This window comes from Schistocerca americana, chromosome 1, assembly GCF_021461395.2.
Source record: "Schistocerca americana isolate TAMUIC-IGC-003095 chromosome 1, iqSchAmer2.1, whole genome shotgun sequence".
Lineage (NCBI taxonomy): Eukaryota > Metazoa > Arthropoda > Insecta > Orthoptera > Acrididae > Schistocerca > Schistocerca americana.
In genome coordinates, this window is record NC_060119.1 from 814,357,783 (window position 1) to 814,377,827 (window position 20,045).

General features: G+C 42.9%; 1 protein-coding gene across 1 annotated transcript in view; it reads left to right on the forward strand.

The window, feature by feature from the left end:
* LOC124594351 (glutamate-gated chloride channel-like) overlaps positions 1-20,045 on the forward strand; it is a 180,465-nt gene that overhangs the window by 50,220 nt on the left and 110,200 nt on the right. Inside the window, exon 5 of the mRNA XM_047132721.1 lies at positions 12,763-12,916. Within this exon, the coding sequence (XP_046988677.1) occupies positions 12,763-12,916 (154 nt within the window). The remainder of the gene's footprint in view (positions 1-12,762; positions 12,917-20,045) is intronic.

Sequence of the window (20,045 nt, forward strand, 5' to 3'; positions counted from 1 at the left end):
GCCATTTGCTTTTTCTTTCTTCTATCTTTCATAGTGTTAGATACTCAAGACCCATTTCCATTATTTTTCATTGCTTCTAATAAGCTGACAATCATTCTCTTCTTATTTATATTTATTTTTTTATTTTGTAAGGACAAAAGGAGGAGTGAAGGGGAGATTATTATCAGAAATTTTTTGTTTATTGGTCATAAATGTGAGCAGGATATAGTGCATGTGAATACATATACTACCGCGTTTCTCTTGCTGGTGCAGGTATCTCCTAGTGTGCCTTGTACTTCTTTCCGCTCCATGGTCTTTACAGCATTTGGTAGAACTATGGAGGGACTTTATCTCGGAAGTCCTCCTCCACCATACCCAAAGACTTGTAAAACGTGGATATCTCATGCGGATGAATCTGAGGTACGTATTTGTTTAGTAGCAAATGGGAACAATCCACAGACCATAGCCAGATCTGAAAATACTGCCCTCTTCTGAAACGATCCTTTTTTGTGATTTCTGCATATGTCCTATTAACTCGTAAAAATTGCTTTCTTCTTTCCATGCTCATGTTTCTGTCACAGTATTTGTTCCTAGCATTGCTGAAGTTCTTATGCTGGCAGAAAACATCTGTTGAGGAAGAACACGCACAGACTTACCCCTGCTCTCTGCTTCTTAAACTTGTAGATTTAGTAGATAGTGCTGTAAGACTCGTAAAAGTGCTGTTGTGTGACAGCTGTTTAGTGCGCTTCTTGCCACGTACTAAAACCAAACGAAATGTTTTTCACTACTCAGGCCATATCGTAGAAACCGCGATGTCTTTCGGTACAATAAATCAGTAAACGTCTTATGGATCACAACTTCTTTTCTTACCAACTACAGTTTTCAATGTGCGCTGCAGGTCATCTTCAGGTCTTCCGCGGCATAGTGCAGTTTGTTAACAGTGGTATAAGACGGCTATTGACAAACTACACATCGCAGTGCCAGACCTGAAAATAATCTGCGACGCCGACTGAAATCTGTAGTCGGTAATAAATGAAAATGTGGTCCAGACAGTGTTTGTTTACTTATTATAAAATATTTTCCTTCGTGAAATTACTTTGGCGACTTTCTTCAAGAAAGCCACATGATCCTTACGGGACACTCTTCAATTTCATCCAATCACGTAACATCTGTGCCAGTCACCGCGAAGGAAGCGCATAATCTTCACATCAGCTTTAGAACGATAATATCTACCATCTACCACTGGTGTATGAATGTATCTACGTGGTTTACATTTTCAGTGTAGTTAGTTGATGTTAAGAAATGGCAATTCTGACTCAAATGCAGAAGCTGCTAGCCAAATAGTTTTTGAATCTCGTCTTTAGGGCAAAAAAACAGGGAAAACGTCATAATTAGCAGTATATTATGAAAACAAGACGATTAAGTTGAACATTTGACTTGCCGGATTTAGTAAGAGTATCTTAGTCATCCTAAACACGTAAATAGTGGATCGGAACGGACTGACAGATCGCAGCTATATCTCAGCTTACGTGAGGTAATGGCAGGGAGAGATAATCATTCTCAAACTCAGTGGTAGTGCCAACAAACACTAATGAAACTGAAATGTACAGACAGTATAATGTCCGAAGGAGCATGGCATCGTTGTACTTTACAAGACAGGCCCTGCAATTTCCGATGCAATATCCGCACTGCAATTAAAATGTCCTCCTCTGTACGGGAATTACATAATGTGTGTACGAGTACAGGTTGAGTCGCAGGAATTACGACATATGGAGGTTTGGAGCTGACCGTGAGTCGTGCGCGGGTAGCCAAAGCCGTTAAGGTGGTGGATCGCGGAAAGCACGAAATCCTGGTTCGAATCCTTCTCCGTCACGAATTTTGGTTCTCGTCATTCCCTTACACAACTGGTGGTTCGTATTCGCAACTGGAAGTAAATCGAAATACCTCGCGGAGATGTAACAGCTTACGCACAGTCGACATTAAAACAAAATCAGTCTTGAACTGACCTGAACTTTGATCTTCATCTGTCATTGCTCATTGAACAAACTGCTTCTTTTGCAAAATTTAAGTTACGGTTACTCCATAGGAGTTTTGTAATACTGAATACAACAGAACAACACAAATTAATGACGCCGTATATGAAATGCCGCGCTGAATAGAATAGTTAGACAAATAACACAATAACGAAAGGCCAACACTACTAATAATATGGCTACGATTTCATTCACGATTAAGCCCAGTCTAATTTCAACTGTTTCTCTGATTACAGAGTCCCAGTAGTTCGATGCGTCGGCAAGAATTCTCAATTGTTGAAACGTAACCTTGTGTTTATTTTAACAGGCTGCGGTCGGTCACCGTAGATTTTTCGAAATTCTTATATTCAAATTGAATCACAGAGAATGGCAAGAGTCCTCATAGACTGACACACATATCTACTGCCACACTCGCAAGGAATTAGTCTGTGTGAGAACAACTTTGAATCAGACACCTACCATGGCTTTGAAACGCATGGAAGCGAGAGCCTGTTAAAGATAGAGCTCAGGAGAAAACTTCTCATGGTTTATCAATCCAGTACCTAGCGGCGCTGCAGCCGAACTGGACAGCAGGCGTAGACGTCATCTATGGAGGCAGGGTGCACCAGCTCCACATACTTAATCTCCTTGATGTAGTCCAGCCAATCAGACCTTTCTCGGGCCGGGGGGGGGGGGGGGGGGAGGGTGTGGACCATACGATGGCTTGTGGAGTGTGTATGAAGACTCGGACGTAGAAAAAAGTGGAAGAAGCCTCGCCAGTTTCAGACAGTCAGATTTTGCCTCCGGACGATGATGATGAAGCCGATCATCTAAAATTTGTGATTCTATCCGAACTTAAAGCGGCAAGTTTACCGTGAACGTGTCATCCAAGAAATAATAATGGTTGTCTTGACTTTAGTTCGTGAATAGCACAGTTAGGGAAAAAATGACTATCGATGCATAATTAAACTGGAGTAACTGGAGGTATTCAGTTATGTTTTATAGCTTTGCGTTAGCCTTCTATCGAATATTACTATCTAAATTTTAACAAATTTAATATTTTCAGAACTTTTGAAAGTAGCAGTTGTTTTAGACAATGCTTAAATAATTTAGTGGGTTTATATAAAAAACGTTTTAATGTCTTTTTGATTTCATTGACCGTTAAGTCACATCTAATATGGAAGGAGGCGGTTCAATTTAAAATTATCTTCTCTATCTGTGAATGTTTAGTAATAAATGCATGATCTTGTCATTACAAAATATATCCTGCAATCCTTAAATTTACTGGTATTGTATTCCCATTATTTATGATCAGCATTCTCTTCTGGTCCGTAAATTTTTTCTTAAGATTCTAGTTGTGATTTATGCTGTTGTAGTTCAGAACAATACCTGGAATCACAGCTGGACAGATGGAACAGTCACAAGGTGCCTACGTAATAAGAAATATTTCATAATTATTTAATGTGAAATCACGGTGCTCAGTAGATGTGCACGTTAGAAGTTGTCATTATTCTGATATTCTGTAACAACATTATCAAAATTTCAATAACGAAAAAAAATACTGACATTAACATACTTTAAATAAAGTAGATACTAAAACGATGATATAAAGAACAAGGGCAGTGTCAACAATTAGGGATGACTTTCAGTTATTACTTCAATAAACTTCATTATCAGAGGGATAGTGTTATTGACCTAACTGAACACTTTATGATAAATCGCAGCTCAATGATAAGTTACAATAATTAATTATGTGTATTGTAGGGGTGTTATTTGCTAAATAAATTTTATATACTTTTCTTTAAAAGATTTTCTGTTTCATTGTAAAAAAAAGTACTACAATGTTTCATAGTACGATAAATGATTAAGGTGAATTATATAAATGATTATATTTCCACATCATCTTAAATTTCATTACATTTGTGTATCTTCCATTTTACAGAATTTTAATTAAAATATATTCCAATATATAATGGAGTACTATCCAATCTACAACACTAAAATAAACAAAAGTTTTGAAAGCTGACCACAAATTAATAACTTTTCAGTGGAAAATCTCTTGTAATAACACAAGTCAACAATGTGACATAAGTAAAATACGTACAAGTAGATTTACGTTGTATCTTATAAGATTTAGACAGGGCAAAACTACGTGCTCCACAAGCTGAGTATGGTACCAAGTCTGTTCCTTCATGTTCTTATTGTTCCAAAAGGGAGTTCCAAAAAAAAAAATCATTATTTCCAAATCTATTGTTCATATTTAATGAGGTTTGTAGCAACATACACCGACATTTACCTCTAAATAATCTTTTCTGAAATTATTGTTTTCACTTTAGCTATTTATTTGTCGCTATTTCCTAAAATGAGATTTTTTTCAAAATACGTTGTTTATTTGACATATTTTGTTGATATTACATCTGTACCTGGTTATGAACCTTACTGTATAGCAACATCACTGTTCTTCGTTTTATGAGAGATACATAATGTTTCTGATTTAGCAACCTGCCTAGTCGAAATGCATGAATGTAGTTTCTGTAGAATGTTCTATTATGGAGTCAACCTGTATTTTTACATATTTTTTAATTTAGCGTTTTGGTTTCTTAACCGTACCTCTGTGAATTGGCTTTTTACTGTTCCTGTCCTCCTTATACATACTGCACAAGAATTTTTCAAAAAATCTATTATTACGGTTTTAAACATAGCTGTTACTCAGCATCTGTATACTAGTTTCAGCACAGGATGATACAGCTAACCGGTTCGCTGTATAATCCTATGTTGAAATCTATTATTATTAACTAAACTGAAAATAAAAAAAATAATTTTTGCGTTGTTGTCAGATACTTTGTGCACAGAAGTAAAAAATAATAAAAAGCAAGGTTTTGGTAAAAAAATATAATAAGTTATGAGAATCTTATTAATGACAGAAACTTGGCATTGTGTCTCCAAGAGAAAAAAAAGTGATGTTTTATTAGTCCTTTATCTACTAAGAAGGCCTAATAAAAATGGAAGCAAGCACTGAAAATTTACAGTATGTCAATAAACGTTTTTCTGGGTTTGCAATGTCTTAAAATGTTCCAAACCTTGGCCAAATAGTAGATGACTTTTATTATAATGACGAAGTAAATTAGTAGTCCAATGCCACTACTGCTCTATATATGATACTATTTCCTGCTGCTCCTACATCCACATGGCACAGATATACTGCTTGTCTGGATCCTGGCTTACTGGAGCAGCGAAGAGAGGCAATCATGTGATTCGTTTTGTTAATTATTTATTTGATGTCATTGGCTGACATTGCGAGTCAGATTGGAAGCCATTGCTGTAGGATGGCACTGTAGCATGTATCTCAGTATCTGACAGAACAAGACTAAACGTGTAAGAAAACTTGCACCAGTAAATCACCTAGCTCCTTCCCTTCTACTCATGTCATTCTTTCACGCGAGTTCTATGAGATTCTTGTTATGATTTAATATTGGTCTAAGACACGCTATGGTTCAAATGGCTCTGAGCACTATGGGACTTAACATCTGAGGTCATGAGCCCTCTAGAACTTAGAACTACTTAAACGCAACTAACCTAAGGACATCACACACATCCATGTCCGAGGCAGGATTCGAACCTGCGACCGTAGCAGTCGCGCGGTTCCGGACTGCAGCGTCTAGAACCTCGTGGCCACCGCGTAAGACACGCTAGTACATGTATAGTGCTACTTTAGTAATGTACTCTTGACAGCACAAGAAATGGCCGTGACTGGTATTTGAACGACCTACCAAGCTACGTAAGTGAAAATCACATGATGGGGAGTGCAGATCAGTTCAGAATGTAAAGAACACTTGTAATTTTGAGACCAGACAAGGAATAAGATCTTTTTGAAACTCAGCGAACGGTCACAACCTCTGGAAACAATCAAGAAGACTGCGCCGCATTGCAGGCCTATTAACAGCATTTCATTTCGTGATGTTGAGTCAAGAGCGATAAGAACTACACTCCTGGAAATGGAAAAAAGAACACATTGACACCGGTGTGTCAGACCCACCATACTTCCTCCGGACACTGCGAGAGGGCTGTACAAGCCATGATCACACGCACGGCACAGCGGACACACCAGGAACTGCGGTGTTGGCCGTCGAATGGCGCTAGCTGCGCAGCATTTGTGCACCGCCGCCGTCAGTGTCAGCCAGTTTGCCGTGGCATACGGAGCTCCATCGCAGTCTTTAACACTGGTAGCATGCCGCGACAGCGTGGGCGTGAACCGTATGTGCAGTTGACGGACTTTGAGCGAGGGCGTATAGTGGGCATGCGGGAGGCCGGGTGGACGTACCGCCGAATTGCTCAACACGTGGGGCGTGAGGTCTCCACAGTACATCGATGTTGTCGCCAGTGGTCGGCGGAAGGTGCACGTGCCCGTCGACCTGGGACCGGACCGCAGCGACGCACGGATGCACGCCAAGACCGTAGGATCCTACGCAGTGCCGTAGGGGACCGAACCGCCACTTCCCAGCAAATTAGGGACACTGTTGCTCCTGGGGTATCGGCGAGGACCATTCGCAACCGTCTCCATGAAGCTGGGCTACGGTCCCGCACACCGTTAGGCCGTCTTCCGCTCACGCCCCAACATCGTGCAGCCCGCCTCCAGTGGTGTCGCGACAGGCGTGAATGGAGGGACGAATGGAGACGTGTCGTCTTCAGCGATGAGAGCCGCTTCTGCCTTGGTGCCAATGATGGTCGTATGCGTGTTTGGCGCCGTGCAGGTGAGCGCCACAATCAGGACTGCATACGACCGAGGCACACAGGGCCAACACCCGGCATCATGGTGTGGGGAGCGATCTCCTACACTGGCCGTACACCACTGGTGATCGTCGAGGGGACACTGAATAGTGCACGCTACATCCAAACCGTCATCGAACCCATCGTTCTACCATTCCTAGACCGGCAAGGGAACTTGCTGTTCCAACAGGACAATGCACGTCCGCATGTATCCCGTGCCACCCAACGTGCTCTAGAAGGTGTAAGTCAACTACCCTGGCCAGCAAGATCTCCGGATCTGTCCCCCATTGAGCATGTTTGGGACTGGATGAAGCGTCGTCTCACTCGGTCTGCACGTCCAGCACGAACGCTGGTCCAACTGAGGCGCCAGGTGGAAATGGCATGGCAAGCCGTTCCACAGGACTACATCCAGCATCTCTACGATCGTCTCCATGGGAGAATAGCAGCCTGCATTGCTGCGAAAGGTGGATATACACTGTACTAGTGCCGACATTGTGCATGCTCTGTTGCCTGTGTCTATGTGCCTGTGGTTCTGTCGGTGTGATCATGTGATGTATCTGACCCCAGGAATGTGTCAATAAAGTTTCCCCTTCCTGGGACAATGAATTCACGGTGTTCTTATTTCAATTTCCAGGAGTGTATTTACACGTCGACAGCTGCAGTACGGTGCATTCGTAGCTCAGCGGCATAGTCAGCGGTCTAATAGGCAACTGCCTGGCGACAAGGTTTGTTTTGTGTGTTACTGCATTAATTTTTTTAATCAGTAGAAACCACGAAATTAATAGAACGGACAGCTTTCGGTTATTATTAAGATATTTTCGACCCTCAAAAGGGTACAGCCTGTAGCTTTTTTTGCCACTTTATATCCCACCCAAAGTGTTTCAACTTCAAAGGCAGTCTGCAGTCTACAGTTTGCAAGGCATGGAAGTTTTCAGGTGGATAATACGTTTCCCATTTTCTGTCACCTCCTCCCAGACAGCTAAGGTGACGTTCCTCTAAATGTCGTCATGGGTTGTTGGCACGGTGGTAGGTCTGTTTTCTAGTATGTTCGGTTTCGTCTCTCCCCAAACGTTTTCAGTAGGGCGGACGCAGGAGGACAATGAAGAAGAGAAATCTTATTCTGTTTAGCAAAGAAGTCCTGCACCATCTCTGACATGTGTATGGGGGCTGCTATTGCTGGAAACATTACTCCATCAAGATATAATTGTCGATTGATGGGGCCATAATATTACTCCACCATTCGCTCATGATAACATTGATTCGTAGGAAAATATCAGGTTCCAACAGCCACTGTTGACATTGGCCTCGATAAACGCTAATCAGTAGAGGCGAAGTCACCACTGAGCCTCTCCATGATGGCCACCCGTTTGGTAAGTAGTCCGACCTCACGAAGCACGATCCGAACCGCATCCACCGACCGGGAAAACTTATTGTTTCAACCACATCGCGTTTAAATTATTTTTTTATTTTTACATGTGGATGTCGAGTTTCCTCACACCTACTGGATTCTTCAGCAACTCGATAACATTTTATCCGTCGTCGCGCAATGCGTTCAGGAACGCCATACCGTATGCAAGCCTCCAACAGCGTCATATTCCCTTCCCTCACAAAAGCAATGACGCGGCCGTGAATAGACAGTTAATGATGAGGAATGGTGCACGGATAATGTGACTCGAATGAAAGAGATGTGGTGTATGTACCTGACGTTGATCCTGTACTGTCGATGGCTATTATACACTGGTGTGCAAAACCTATGAACGACAGTAAACTAAGCACGAAGTGTCAATATCAAGTGACACACCTCAATGAAACTTGGAATGTGCCTCGGTGAGCCATTCTGCGGCTCGCGTTGGTGCTGTTTGTAGGTTTCTGTCCTCTGTTGGAGGCCAGACCGTATTGTTTACCTGACATGGTTGCGGCTGTTTGTCTTCTCGTGTTGACTGGCTCCACTTGGTTTTTCAAGCACTGCCTGTCCGCCAGTGGCAGCAGCAGCAGTTATCGATATGTAGTAACTGTGGCCCTATCTTTGGGGTGACGTCGTGGTTCTTCCAGGTCGTGTCAGTTGGAGTTCGGTTGGAGACTCAGGAGGAGCCACGTCCGCACAATGCGAAAACGCGCCAGGACTGCTGGCGGCGCACATTAGCTGCTGGATCGAAGGCCTGTGGTCACGAGGGTGCACGACCTCGTCGTAAGCCGGATCCTGCAAGTTTAAGTTGATTGCATTTGGATTCAAGTAGAGAAACCTCCACCATTGTGAGATCTTGCGGTTCTCCAGTGACTTGGGTTCGTGTTGCTGCTCGTAGTGTTGCCGAGGCGAAGGGCAGTGAGTGGAGTGCTTGGGAAAGGCACATCTGATTAGCTTTCCTGCACTTCTAAATACTATTTATTGCGTTCAGTTTGTTACTATTTGTTAAGTTCAACCAGCGGTATTTTTCCTGTCTCGTGGCCGTTAATGCCCAAGTTACCTGCCCTGGGTGTTAGTGGTTGAATGGCTGTGTACATTTCCTCTCCTTGCCACTGCTGTCTGGTGAGGCGTGTAGTTTTGACAGCATCCTTGATTGTAAGTTGGTTGGCGGTTCTTCTACTCTGGTGATAGTGATTCCTTTCTCGTTACGGGTGTTCTAAGCACAGTATTCTGCTGGCAGAGTCCAGACCGCCGGTTCCAGTTCAAATGGCTCTGAGCACTATGCGACTTAACTTCTGAGATCATCAGTCACCTAGAAGTTAGGACTAATTAAACCTAACTAACCTAAGGAAATCACACACATCCATGCCTGAGGTAAGATTCGAACCCGCGACCGTAGCGGTCGCTCGGTTCCAGACTGTAGCGCCGGTTCCGGCTTTGGCGTATTTTTACATCTTTGCATTTGGTTTATTCGACGTCAGGTAGCATTAGCAAGATTATCATTAGTCATTTGTTAGACCGCCACTATTCTGAGTTACCATCTTGTGAAGTGGATGCAAGTCTTGGCTGCCTTTCTCATCACTCGCGAAGGTGTTTTTTTGCCGGACCTGGTGCACTGACTCGCCCTTGTGTTTTGTTATTATATTTGTTGTTTTATTGTACGTTTTTAATTTTTTTTATATTATTTCCGTTCTTGGCGTTACAGCAGGTTAAACGATTGTGGTACCAAGTTTACCATCATTTTGTCTCACCCGTTTGGCGATCAGTTCCCTGTCTTTTTTAATTAATCTCGCTATTGCTCTGCTGTTTTACAGTATGTTTATTAATTTTTTTTCATAATTGCCGTTCTTGGCGTTAAAGGTCTTCAGCCCTGACTGGTTACTTGCTTGAAATTCTGATTGGGATCACACGGGCTTGTTTTAAAACATTATTTGCTGTGTCTGTAGTTTGTGCTCATTTGGTAAATTGTAACGCACTGAAAGCCCTGGGTTTATTACGTGTTCCCAGTACGTTCAGCATATGATCGTTTTGGAGGTCCGGGTGTTGCTGTATGGCGAGGCATAATGATGCACGGCGCTGCTGACCTCCAAATCTTTGAACACTGTACATTCACAGGTCTGTTATTGTGGCACTGTTCTGCTTACCGACGCGCATATTTTTACTGGTGCATTCGGCCCTAACTTTATTTTTATTGATGTCAGTGCGCAAGTGCATCGAACTGCACAGGTTGAGGAGCTTCTGGAACGAGAGGACGTTCGGCGATTTGACCAGGTTCCTCATTCCACGGACTTAAATCGTATCGAGAACGTGTGGAATGCGTTTGGGAAACGTATTACACCACGCCCATATGCACCAACGACCATCCAGTCGTTGCCAGACCCAGGGGTGGACAAATGGAATGACCTACCACGAGGACACCTTACTGACCTTCTGGCCAGCATGGGAGCACGTTGCAGAGCATACAGTCCATCCGTAGTGATCAGACACCCTATTAAGAACCACGTCCCGCCTTTTGTAATGTCCATGGGACAATCATGAATCTGGATGGCTACAGTATAATTATTGCCTCCGAATAAAAGTTTCGTTTGTGCTCGTCTCCTGCACATTTCTTTCAGTTACCTTCTGCACTACATTATAGAGTTATTTCTATGTATGGTACAAGTTTCATTGAGCTATGTTACTTGGCAGTGACACATAAGGTGGAAATTAATTTCCTCCATATGTTTTACGTACCAGTGTGTATCAAATAGTGCTCTTGCAAATCTAACTATCTCACTATCAGTAAACTACCATGTAATATTAATGAAACTGGGTGAATTCTCACGTATTATCTGAAACAGAGGTAGTGGATTTAATTTTACGACTTCAGCGAGGTAATTTTCCACCATTAATAACTAATTAATTAATAGCGAAAATTCTGTCGCACCTTCTGCAGGAAATAGGCTGTACAACATCGAAATGTGTTTAATCTAATACAGTGGAGAGTTCCATAGACTAGATATTGTAGAACCAGAAGAACAGCCTCCTGTGGTGAAAAATAATTGACATGAATTCGAACATGAGACACTATACATATCAAGACTGAGCGATGTTTACTCAACTACAGTGACCATTTGCTGGCCAGAGTGGCCGTGCGGTTCTCGGCGCTACGGTCGCAGGTTCGAATCCTGCCTCGGACATGGATGTGTGTGATGTCCTTAGGTTAGTTAGGTTTAATTAGTTCTAAGTTCTAGGCGACTGATGACCTCAGAAGTTAAGTCGCATAGTGCTCAGAGCCATTTGAACCATTTGAACAGTGACAATTTACTAACTTGTATGAATGTATTGAACTGGGTACGTAGAAACGAAGGAGAAGGTTCGTCCCTGCCGTAGCCGTCAGTGGTACCCAACCCCACAGCAGGCTACAGCAGTCCACTCACCACAAAGCCGCCCCACACCGAAACCTGAGTTATTGTGTGGTTCGGCCCCCAGTGGATCGCTCCCCCTCCTCCCTCCCCCCTCGGGGAACGTCTCATTCTAGACGAGTGTAACCCCAATGTTTGCTTGGTAGATTAATTACGGTGTACGCGTACGTGGAGACTGATTTACTAACTTATTGTATTCAGTTAATATGGCATCACTTTCGATAATGCCAAAAAAATGGCTCTGAGCACTATGGGACTCAACTGCTGAGGTCATAAGACCCCTAGAACTTAGAACTACTTAAACCTAACTAACCTAAGAACAACATACACATCCATGCCCGAGGCAGGATTCCAACCTGCGACCGTAGCGGTCGCGCGGTTCCAGACTGTAGCGCCAGAACCGTTCGGCCACCAGCGGCCGGCCGATAATGCCAGAGTATTTTATTTGTAGGAAAGATTTTCTGCCTTCTCGGAGGAGATCTATAATGCTGACAAGATCAGTTTTCCGTAATTTTTGAAGTAGTATTTCCTTGTTTGCTTATTCCCTAGGTAAGCAGAAAAATATGGCACATTGCATTTCATTCACGTGAATGCCGTGCTGGACTTCGATTTCCGTCGGTCAGTTTTCTGCTGTCAAGTGTACATAGTCACCCGAATGACTGCATCCTTCAGTATTGGTCAAAACGGTGGTGGATTTATATCAGGGCACACATCTAGAACACTGGTGATCAGGAGCTTTGCGTCACCAACTCTCCTCCCTTTCCGGCTAAATACTAGCAATGACAATTTCATCCACTATCGCGATTCAAACCGACGTACACATTGCCCAGTGACATCATACTGGGAATGACACGGCATGCCACATGCCAAACCTTTTTTTAACTCTGTACAATCGCTAAAACACCGGCGCTGCAGGGGCAATGTATTGCTCCTTTACCGAATATGAATTTTCATTTGTTGGTTAGGGCCCAACGTAGCCAGTCTGAAATGGCTATTCTCCCACGTGAAAGCTCTAGTGCCAAGGTGATTGTGTATTAAAGCTATTCGTGATTTTTGTTAGAGTATGTGAATAAATGAGCTTGTGTTAGGAATTAGCCACTTAAATTATGGCACCTAAACTTTTGGAAGTGCCTTATTTTCGAATTAAAATTACAAGTTCATTGACGACTTTCTGAATTCTTCTTTCTCGTTTCAGGTAAACTGAAGTACCTCACGCTAACTGATACTAAGAGGATATGGATTCCAGATGTGTTCTTCGTTAATGAGAAGAAAGCATATCATCACAACGTCGTCACACCTAATGTCTATATACGGATATTTTCTTATGGTACTGTGCTTTTCAGTACAAGGTAAGGGCGTCAGTATGTTTTAAATTTCAAATAGAAAGATAAATGGACGTTTTTGCGTGCCTTCGATCGGTTGTAGTTGTGGTCTTAAGCCCGAGGACTGGTTTGACGCTACTCTCGACACACTGCTGTGCAAGGTCTTTAATCTCTGTCCTATAGGGACCTACATTCATTTTGATCTGCTTACTGTAGCCAAGCCTTGGACTGTCTCTCCACTCTTTCATCCATTATCGCATTGATCGCATATCTGTGACAGTCCCAGATGAATTTGAATTAGAGACAAGTCGTAAGAACAAAATGAAGTCATCTCAACATAAAACACTTAACATCAAAGTTTAGCAGTACAGCTACACAAATCCTTCACAAGTATACTAGCGGCGTTGCAAAAGCACATTTACATGGCGGCTAACCACATGTAGGAAAAAGGGCGGCAGTTGAGGCTGTGAGAGTAAGGAACGACGGCTCGGCCTCGATAACGCCTATGCACAATTAAGTAGAGGAATTTCGACGGAGAATCGTCGGCAAATGAGAAAAGGGCCATTCAGTCGGAGGAATTTTGGTACTCGTCCTTCAGCTGTTAATTTACATGTAGGTTTGTCATTAAAATGAACTGGGGCTACGATATTAGATGCAATGTACTCGAATGAATAGACCATATTCTAGTTACGATCTGTCATTCCGACAAAGGAAGTAGACACCATCTATTGTCGTAAGTAGAAACCATCGTCAACGTTATGTGAACATTGATGAGCCAAAACATTAACCATATACGTAACAGTGTCGGTCCTCGTTAGGAAAGGGATACAGCAGCGATTCTGTGCGGCACGTATCCAAAAAGTCCTTAGTATATTTTTCGAGAATGTGTAGCACAAGTCGATAAATCCCTCCAAAATATGGGCCGTTGGTTTGTGGGTGCAGAGCTGGCCCTTGATAATTTTCCTGACGTATTACACTGAAGAGCCAAGGAAACTGGTACACCTGTCTAATAACGTTTCGGCCCCTGCGAGCAGGCAGAAGTGCTGCAACACGTGGCATGGACTAGAATAATGTCTGAAGTAATGTTGGAGGAAGTTGACACCATTAATCCTGCAGGCTTTCCATAAATCCGTCAGAATACAAAGGGGTGGAGATCTCTTCTGAAGAGCACGTTACGAGGTATCCCAGACGTGCTCAATAACGTCCATGTCTTTGGAGTTTGGTGACCAGTGGAAGTGTTTATACTCAGAAGAGTGTTCCTGGAGACACACTGAAGCAATTCTGGACGTGTGTGGTGTCGCATTGTCCTGCTGGAATTGCCCAGTCCGTCGGAATGCACAATGAATGGATGTAGGTAATCAGACAGGATGCTTACGTACGTGACACCTGTCAAAGTCGTATCTAGACGTATCAGGGGTCCATATCACTCCAACTGCACACGCACCATTACAGAGCCTCCACCAGCTTGAACAGTCCCGAGGTGATATGCAGGGTCCATGGATTCATGAAAGACCAGGTGAATGCTCTGCAGTGCGTAGTACCGCGCCGACCGGTTGGTGTCCATGGCGCGATCCGGACACGACCACCGACTTGATGTTACGAGACATGTGGCTCATCGGGCCAGGTGACACGTTTCCACGGTCCAATCTCGACGTCCGTTGAGAGCATAACTGACAATAGCGTTGGGCCAACGTGCAGGAGTCGTCTACTGCGGAGCCCCATGTTCAATATTGTGCTGTAAACGGAGTGCTGCGAAACACTTTTGCTGCACCAGCATTACACTCTGTCGTCAGATATGCCACAGATCGCCGCCTGTTCTGTTTTACCGAGCGGCCAATCGCCCGAACTTCACATTCTGTGACGGCGCGTGGACGTCCAATAGCTTGTCGTCTACTCGTGGCTTCACGGTGCTACAACAACTTTTGGTACATGCTCGTGACAGCAGCATACAAACAGCCGACCAGCTTCGCCATTTCCAGATGCCCATTCCCAGGTGCCGGGACATGACAATCCATTCTTTGTCGCCGGCCGGGGTGGCCGAGTGGTTCTAGGCGCTACAGTCTGGAACCGCGCGACCGCTACGGTCGCAGGTTCGAATCCTGCTCGGGCATGGATGTGTGTGATGTCCTTAGGTTAGTTAGGTTTACGTAGTTCTAAGTTGTAGGGGACTGATGACCTCAGACGTTAAGTCCCATATTGCTCAGAGCCAGAGCCACTCTTTGTCAAATTCACTTGTGTCAGTGGATTTCCTCATATGCGGCTAGTATCTAAGCTATAATGCTTCCCCATTCGACTCTGGCCTGCTTACATAATTTTCTTACCGTACCACATGTCGCAATGCCCACCGGTGGCATTCAGTCGCACCGTGGACAGTGGATACGATGTGGCTCATGAGCCTATGCAACGATACGTGTGTACTGTTTTCGTCTTATCACGGGAAATATCATTTATACGTCATGCCGAATACCCACCACTCATGACTTTCACATATGACGAGCGAGGTGGAACAGTGGTTAGAAAACCGGACCAGCATTCAGGAGGACGACGATTCAACTCACCGTACACCCATCCAAGTTTAGATTTTTCCGTGATGTCCCTAAATCGCGCCAGGCAAATGTCGGGAGGGCACTGCCGATTTCCTTCCTTATTCTTTCCTAATCCGAGCTCTAATGACTGCAATGTATTTGAGGTGGCAAACTCTAACCTTCCATCTTTCTTCTATTGAACATAATATAAACAAGTAGTATAAATTCGACAGCTATGGAAATTATCTTTTTTTATTTACGTGTTTCGTCTTGGCTTTCTTTTATTTCATCTTTTATTAAAACATTCTCTGAACTTGATCTGAATTCCCAGATCGTCTGCAGCATCATGGTGTTCTGATGATTTAACATTGTATCAGGTCTTGCAGACATTCAACGAAAGAAAATATTTTCCTTTAGTTGGTTTAGGATCCATTACAACACTTATAAAAAGAGTATGGAGCTATTTTGACACTTAATTTTGACATATTGCTCAGAAAAATGCAACAGCTTAATTTCTCGGATAGTGCAATGAGATGGTTTGAAAGCTACTTAAAAGACAGACAGCAATGTGTTGTCTGCGTAAATGAAAAATCTTCCTGGAAAAATGTTTCCTCGGGAGTGCCACAGGGATCAGTCTTAGGACCACTTTTGTTTTCATTATATGTCAACGATATTTCGTCGGTTCTGTCCTCCTGTAAATATCATTTCTATGCCGACGACCTCCAGCTCTACCTAAGCGTCAGACCTGAAGATGTAAACACTGCAATCGCTCAGATGAATGATGATCTGTCTTCAGTAGTGACATGGGCGAAAAACCTGGGGCTTAAAGTAAATGCAAAAAAGACGCAAGTAATCTTAATAGCCCATCAGAAATTAATAAGTTCAGATTTCCGCGAACGGCTACCTCCTATTCTGCTCGACGGTACTCCAATACCATATCAGAAAACAGTTAAGAACTTGGGTGTAACTTTGGATGAGCATCTCAACTGGGCGGAGAATGCAGTCGCAGTGTGCCGAAAGACGTCTGCTTGTCTCTATGCTCTCAAAAAGTTTCGGAACATATTTCCACAGGACTTGAAACGCCAGCTCGTGCAAGCACTCGTTCTAGCGAACCTCCACGATTGTGATGTAATTCAACAAGGCATGAGTAGTGAAAACAAAAGACGGCTAGAAGTAACCATGAATGCCTGTGTGCGTTACACCTGCAACATTCGCCGATATGATCATGTTAGTGCTTCATACTCCGAGCTAGGGTGGCTGGGGCCGGACAAATTGCATGACTACCACAATCTGTCTACTTCACCGACTCCTCGTCGCGCAAGCACCCCAGTACCTTGCTTCAGAGACTAAAAACCTGTCATGCCATCATAATCGAAACACGAGGTCACTCTTATTTGGTATCCTAACTGTGCCTACTCACAAAACAAAATCTTTTGCAAACTCCTCAGTTGCCGCTGTCCGCCTCTGGAACAAACTGCCCCTTACCTTGCGCAAAATTCAATCTCCTGCTGGTTTTAAGAAGAAGCTGAAGCATTTCCTACTATCATCTTCATAACGTTCTCCACAAAATTAATGTACAAGGCCAATCCTCTCAATCTGTCAAATAGCAAAGCTAGCGTCTCCTATCTTGCTCCTGAGGTGCCTTCCTCTTCATCTATCTCTATTAGCCACGCAATCTTCTTTTCCTTTATATTTCCTTAATTATGTTTCATCATGTCTCTCTATTCTTCTCCTCCCTTCACCATCAGTCTCCCTCATACTCCCTGCTGCTAGCACTCCTATCTAAAAATCTGTCTCTTCAATAATGTCTAATTATAACAGTACTTACGATCTACGAATATAAACTCTATATGTATGTATGTATTTTTCCAGGTGTGCCTTTGTAATTGTTTATTTCACTTTTTGTACTAGATGTAGTTTAACATGCCTACTAAAACATATGAATGTAAAATAAGTAGAATGCCTCGTTAGATGTAAGAGAGGGCCTGATGACCCTAATCTTGCCAGGTTAAATAAATAAATAAATAAATAAATAAATAAATAAGAGATTGTTTCTAATCTTATAACAATATTCAGACTTGAAAAGAAACTTATTTGTTTATTTTTCAAGTAAAGACCTGCTGCCTGTTGTTATACGGCAGGTCGTACATTTTGTGACTTTGCATGTTATGTCATACAAATTCAGTTTCATTGCTAGTACGCAAGAGATTCTACATAAAATAAAGTATTTTCTGCAATTGTAAAGATAAGTCGTTAAGTATCACTTTGGACGATTCACGTTGATAAGCAATTTTAACAATATTAGATAAGGATGAGTAAAGATGGGTATGTTGCTTAACGCAAATCGTTTATTTAGAAAATGTGTGCTTAAATAACATTATGATTACCTGGATAAGTTACTGCTCGTATAAAATCTTCTATTGCCTGCCAGTTTCGATCAAAAGCCCCATTATTCGCCAGCGACTCGTTTTCCAGTCGAGTAATAAGTGTCAAGTTCAGCATGTAATGCTGACGTTTGAGTATCAAAAGAAATGTTTCAGGATAGTGTAAAGCAGGGCTACAATGTTGAAGCTACGAGAGAAGCGCAGCCCACCCCCCTGACGTAGTGAGATTAAGAAGTTCTTCCGAATATCGCCCCGTGATCGTGGCTGAAATTTTTCTCTCAAATATCTCTCGGCCTTTTTTACACTAATTTAATAATGCTTGTAGAAAGGCAACTACAGCTGTGACTAGTCATCCTGACCCCTAAGCAATTCATGATTTGTATAGGGTGGTCAATGTATTTAACACAGGTAATAGTGCAACGTAAGAAGCATGTAGTAATACAACTGTGAAGAGGTTGCAGCAATGAAATACCTGTCATAATGACAACTAATTACAGATGTGCAAGTTTTAATTCGCAACTGTTCCTTCCGTTTTCTTTCGGAGTACAACGGTACTACTGTTCAGTAAGTGTCATGGTGCAATCTCAGAAAGCACTTACTTTGGATTTCCGTAACACCTAACAGCGAAAGCAACAAAGCCGAAAACGTATCAAATGAAACAAAAGACGAGTTAATAAATGCACATCCACAGAAAGAAGTATACAAATGGAACTATCTCTATTTGGCCGCGCGGATTAGGCAAGCGGTCTAAGGCACTGCTCAAATGGCTCTGAGCACTATGGGACTCAACTGCTGAGGTCATTAGTCCCCTAGAACGTAGAACTAGTTAAACCTAACTAACCTAAGGACATCACACACATCCATTCCCGAGGCAGGATTCGAACCTGCGACCGTAGCGGTCTCGCGGTTCCAGACTGCAGCGCCAGAACCGCGCGGCCACTTCGGCCGGTTAAGGCACTGCTGTCTGGGACTGTGCGGCTGGTCCCGGCGGAGGTTCGAGTCCTCCCTCGGGCATGGGTGTGTGTGTTTGTCCTTAGGATAATTTAGGTTAAATAGTGTGTAAGCTTAGGGACTGATGACCTTAGCAGTTAAGTCCCATAAGATTTCCCACACATTTTTTTATCTCTATTTGTTTCTCAGTTGAATGAAAAGAATCTGTACTTCTCACGTTAAATATCAGTCGTTTGTGTTAGAGAAACTGTGCGTATCTGTGTAAGAACACTTGGTAAGGTTATTAACAAATTATTAGACTCCCTATTCAAATTATCTACAGTGTTTACTCTTGACGAGAAAGCTGTTTTCTTTGTTACTCTTTCCGTTACATCTTTGCATGGTTTTGCTATTAAGAGTACGTGAAACACTTTGTCGAATTATTTTTTGATGTATTATTTTCCCAGACACGTAAAGTGGCACGCTTGAGATCCGGCACATGGGAGTGCTCGGTCCTTTGGAGCCAAACACCACTTGGCTATTAGTGAGATGGTTGATTTCGCAACTGGGATTATTTGGAAGGAAATTTACGCCTAGGGTGTTTGCCTTCCGAAACCTTGGTCAGAACTAGTAGATTGGATTGACATTTATTTTTATTCTGTGAGCATACATGCCAAATAAAAATATGGCGGTTAAGTACATGAGTTACTTCATAGTACCCGTTCTCTCAAAGTTGCGAAACAAATTCTTAGCATACTTGGAACGGTTGTCTTCAGCTTGAACTCGGTTGTAAACTTCTTTGCGCCGGAGTTGGGCTGTTGTTGCTTGCATAGTAGGCCTGAGGATACGTACCAAATAAAAATATGGCTGTTAAGTGTATATGAGTTGCTTCGCACGTGTTTCAGCATGATTGATTCAAACATTTTTCTTTTCATTCTCTACCTAGAGCGGGAGCGCGCTGTTCGAGTAATGATCCATTGCAGATCATGGAGTTTTCAGCCACATACCAAATATCACATAGGGATCCCAGAAACGGAATGCGAAGCGATTCATATTTGCCTTACATTCAAGGGAAACCAAAACAAAAGTATCGGAACTATTTCTAATCTATTTATGATATAATAGGTCTCAGAAGATATAAGACCTAGTGCATGTGGAAGAGTATTAGTTCAAAAATAGATTGCTACGCACCATAAAGATAGCCTATTGAGCGGCGGACATGCACGACGGAAAGACTCTTACGCATCATGGCTTTCCACCAAAGCCTTCTTCGGCAAAGTAAACACACACTCGTTCACAAAGGCCCGCACACCTCAC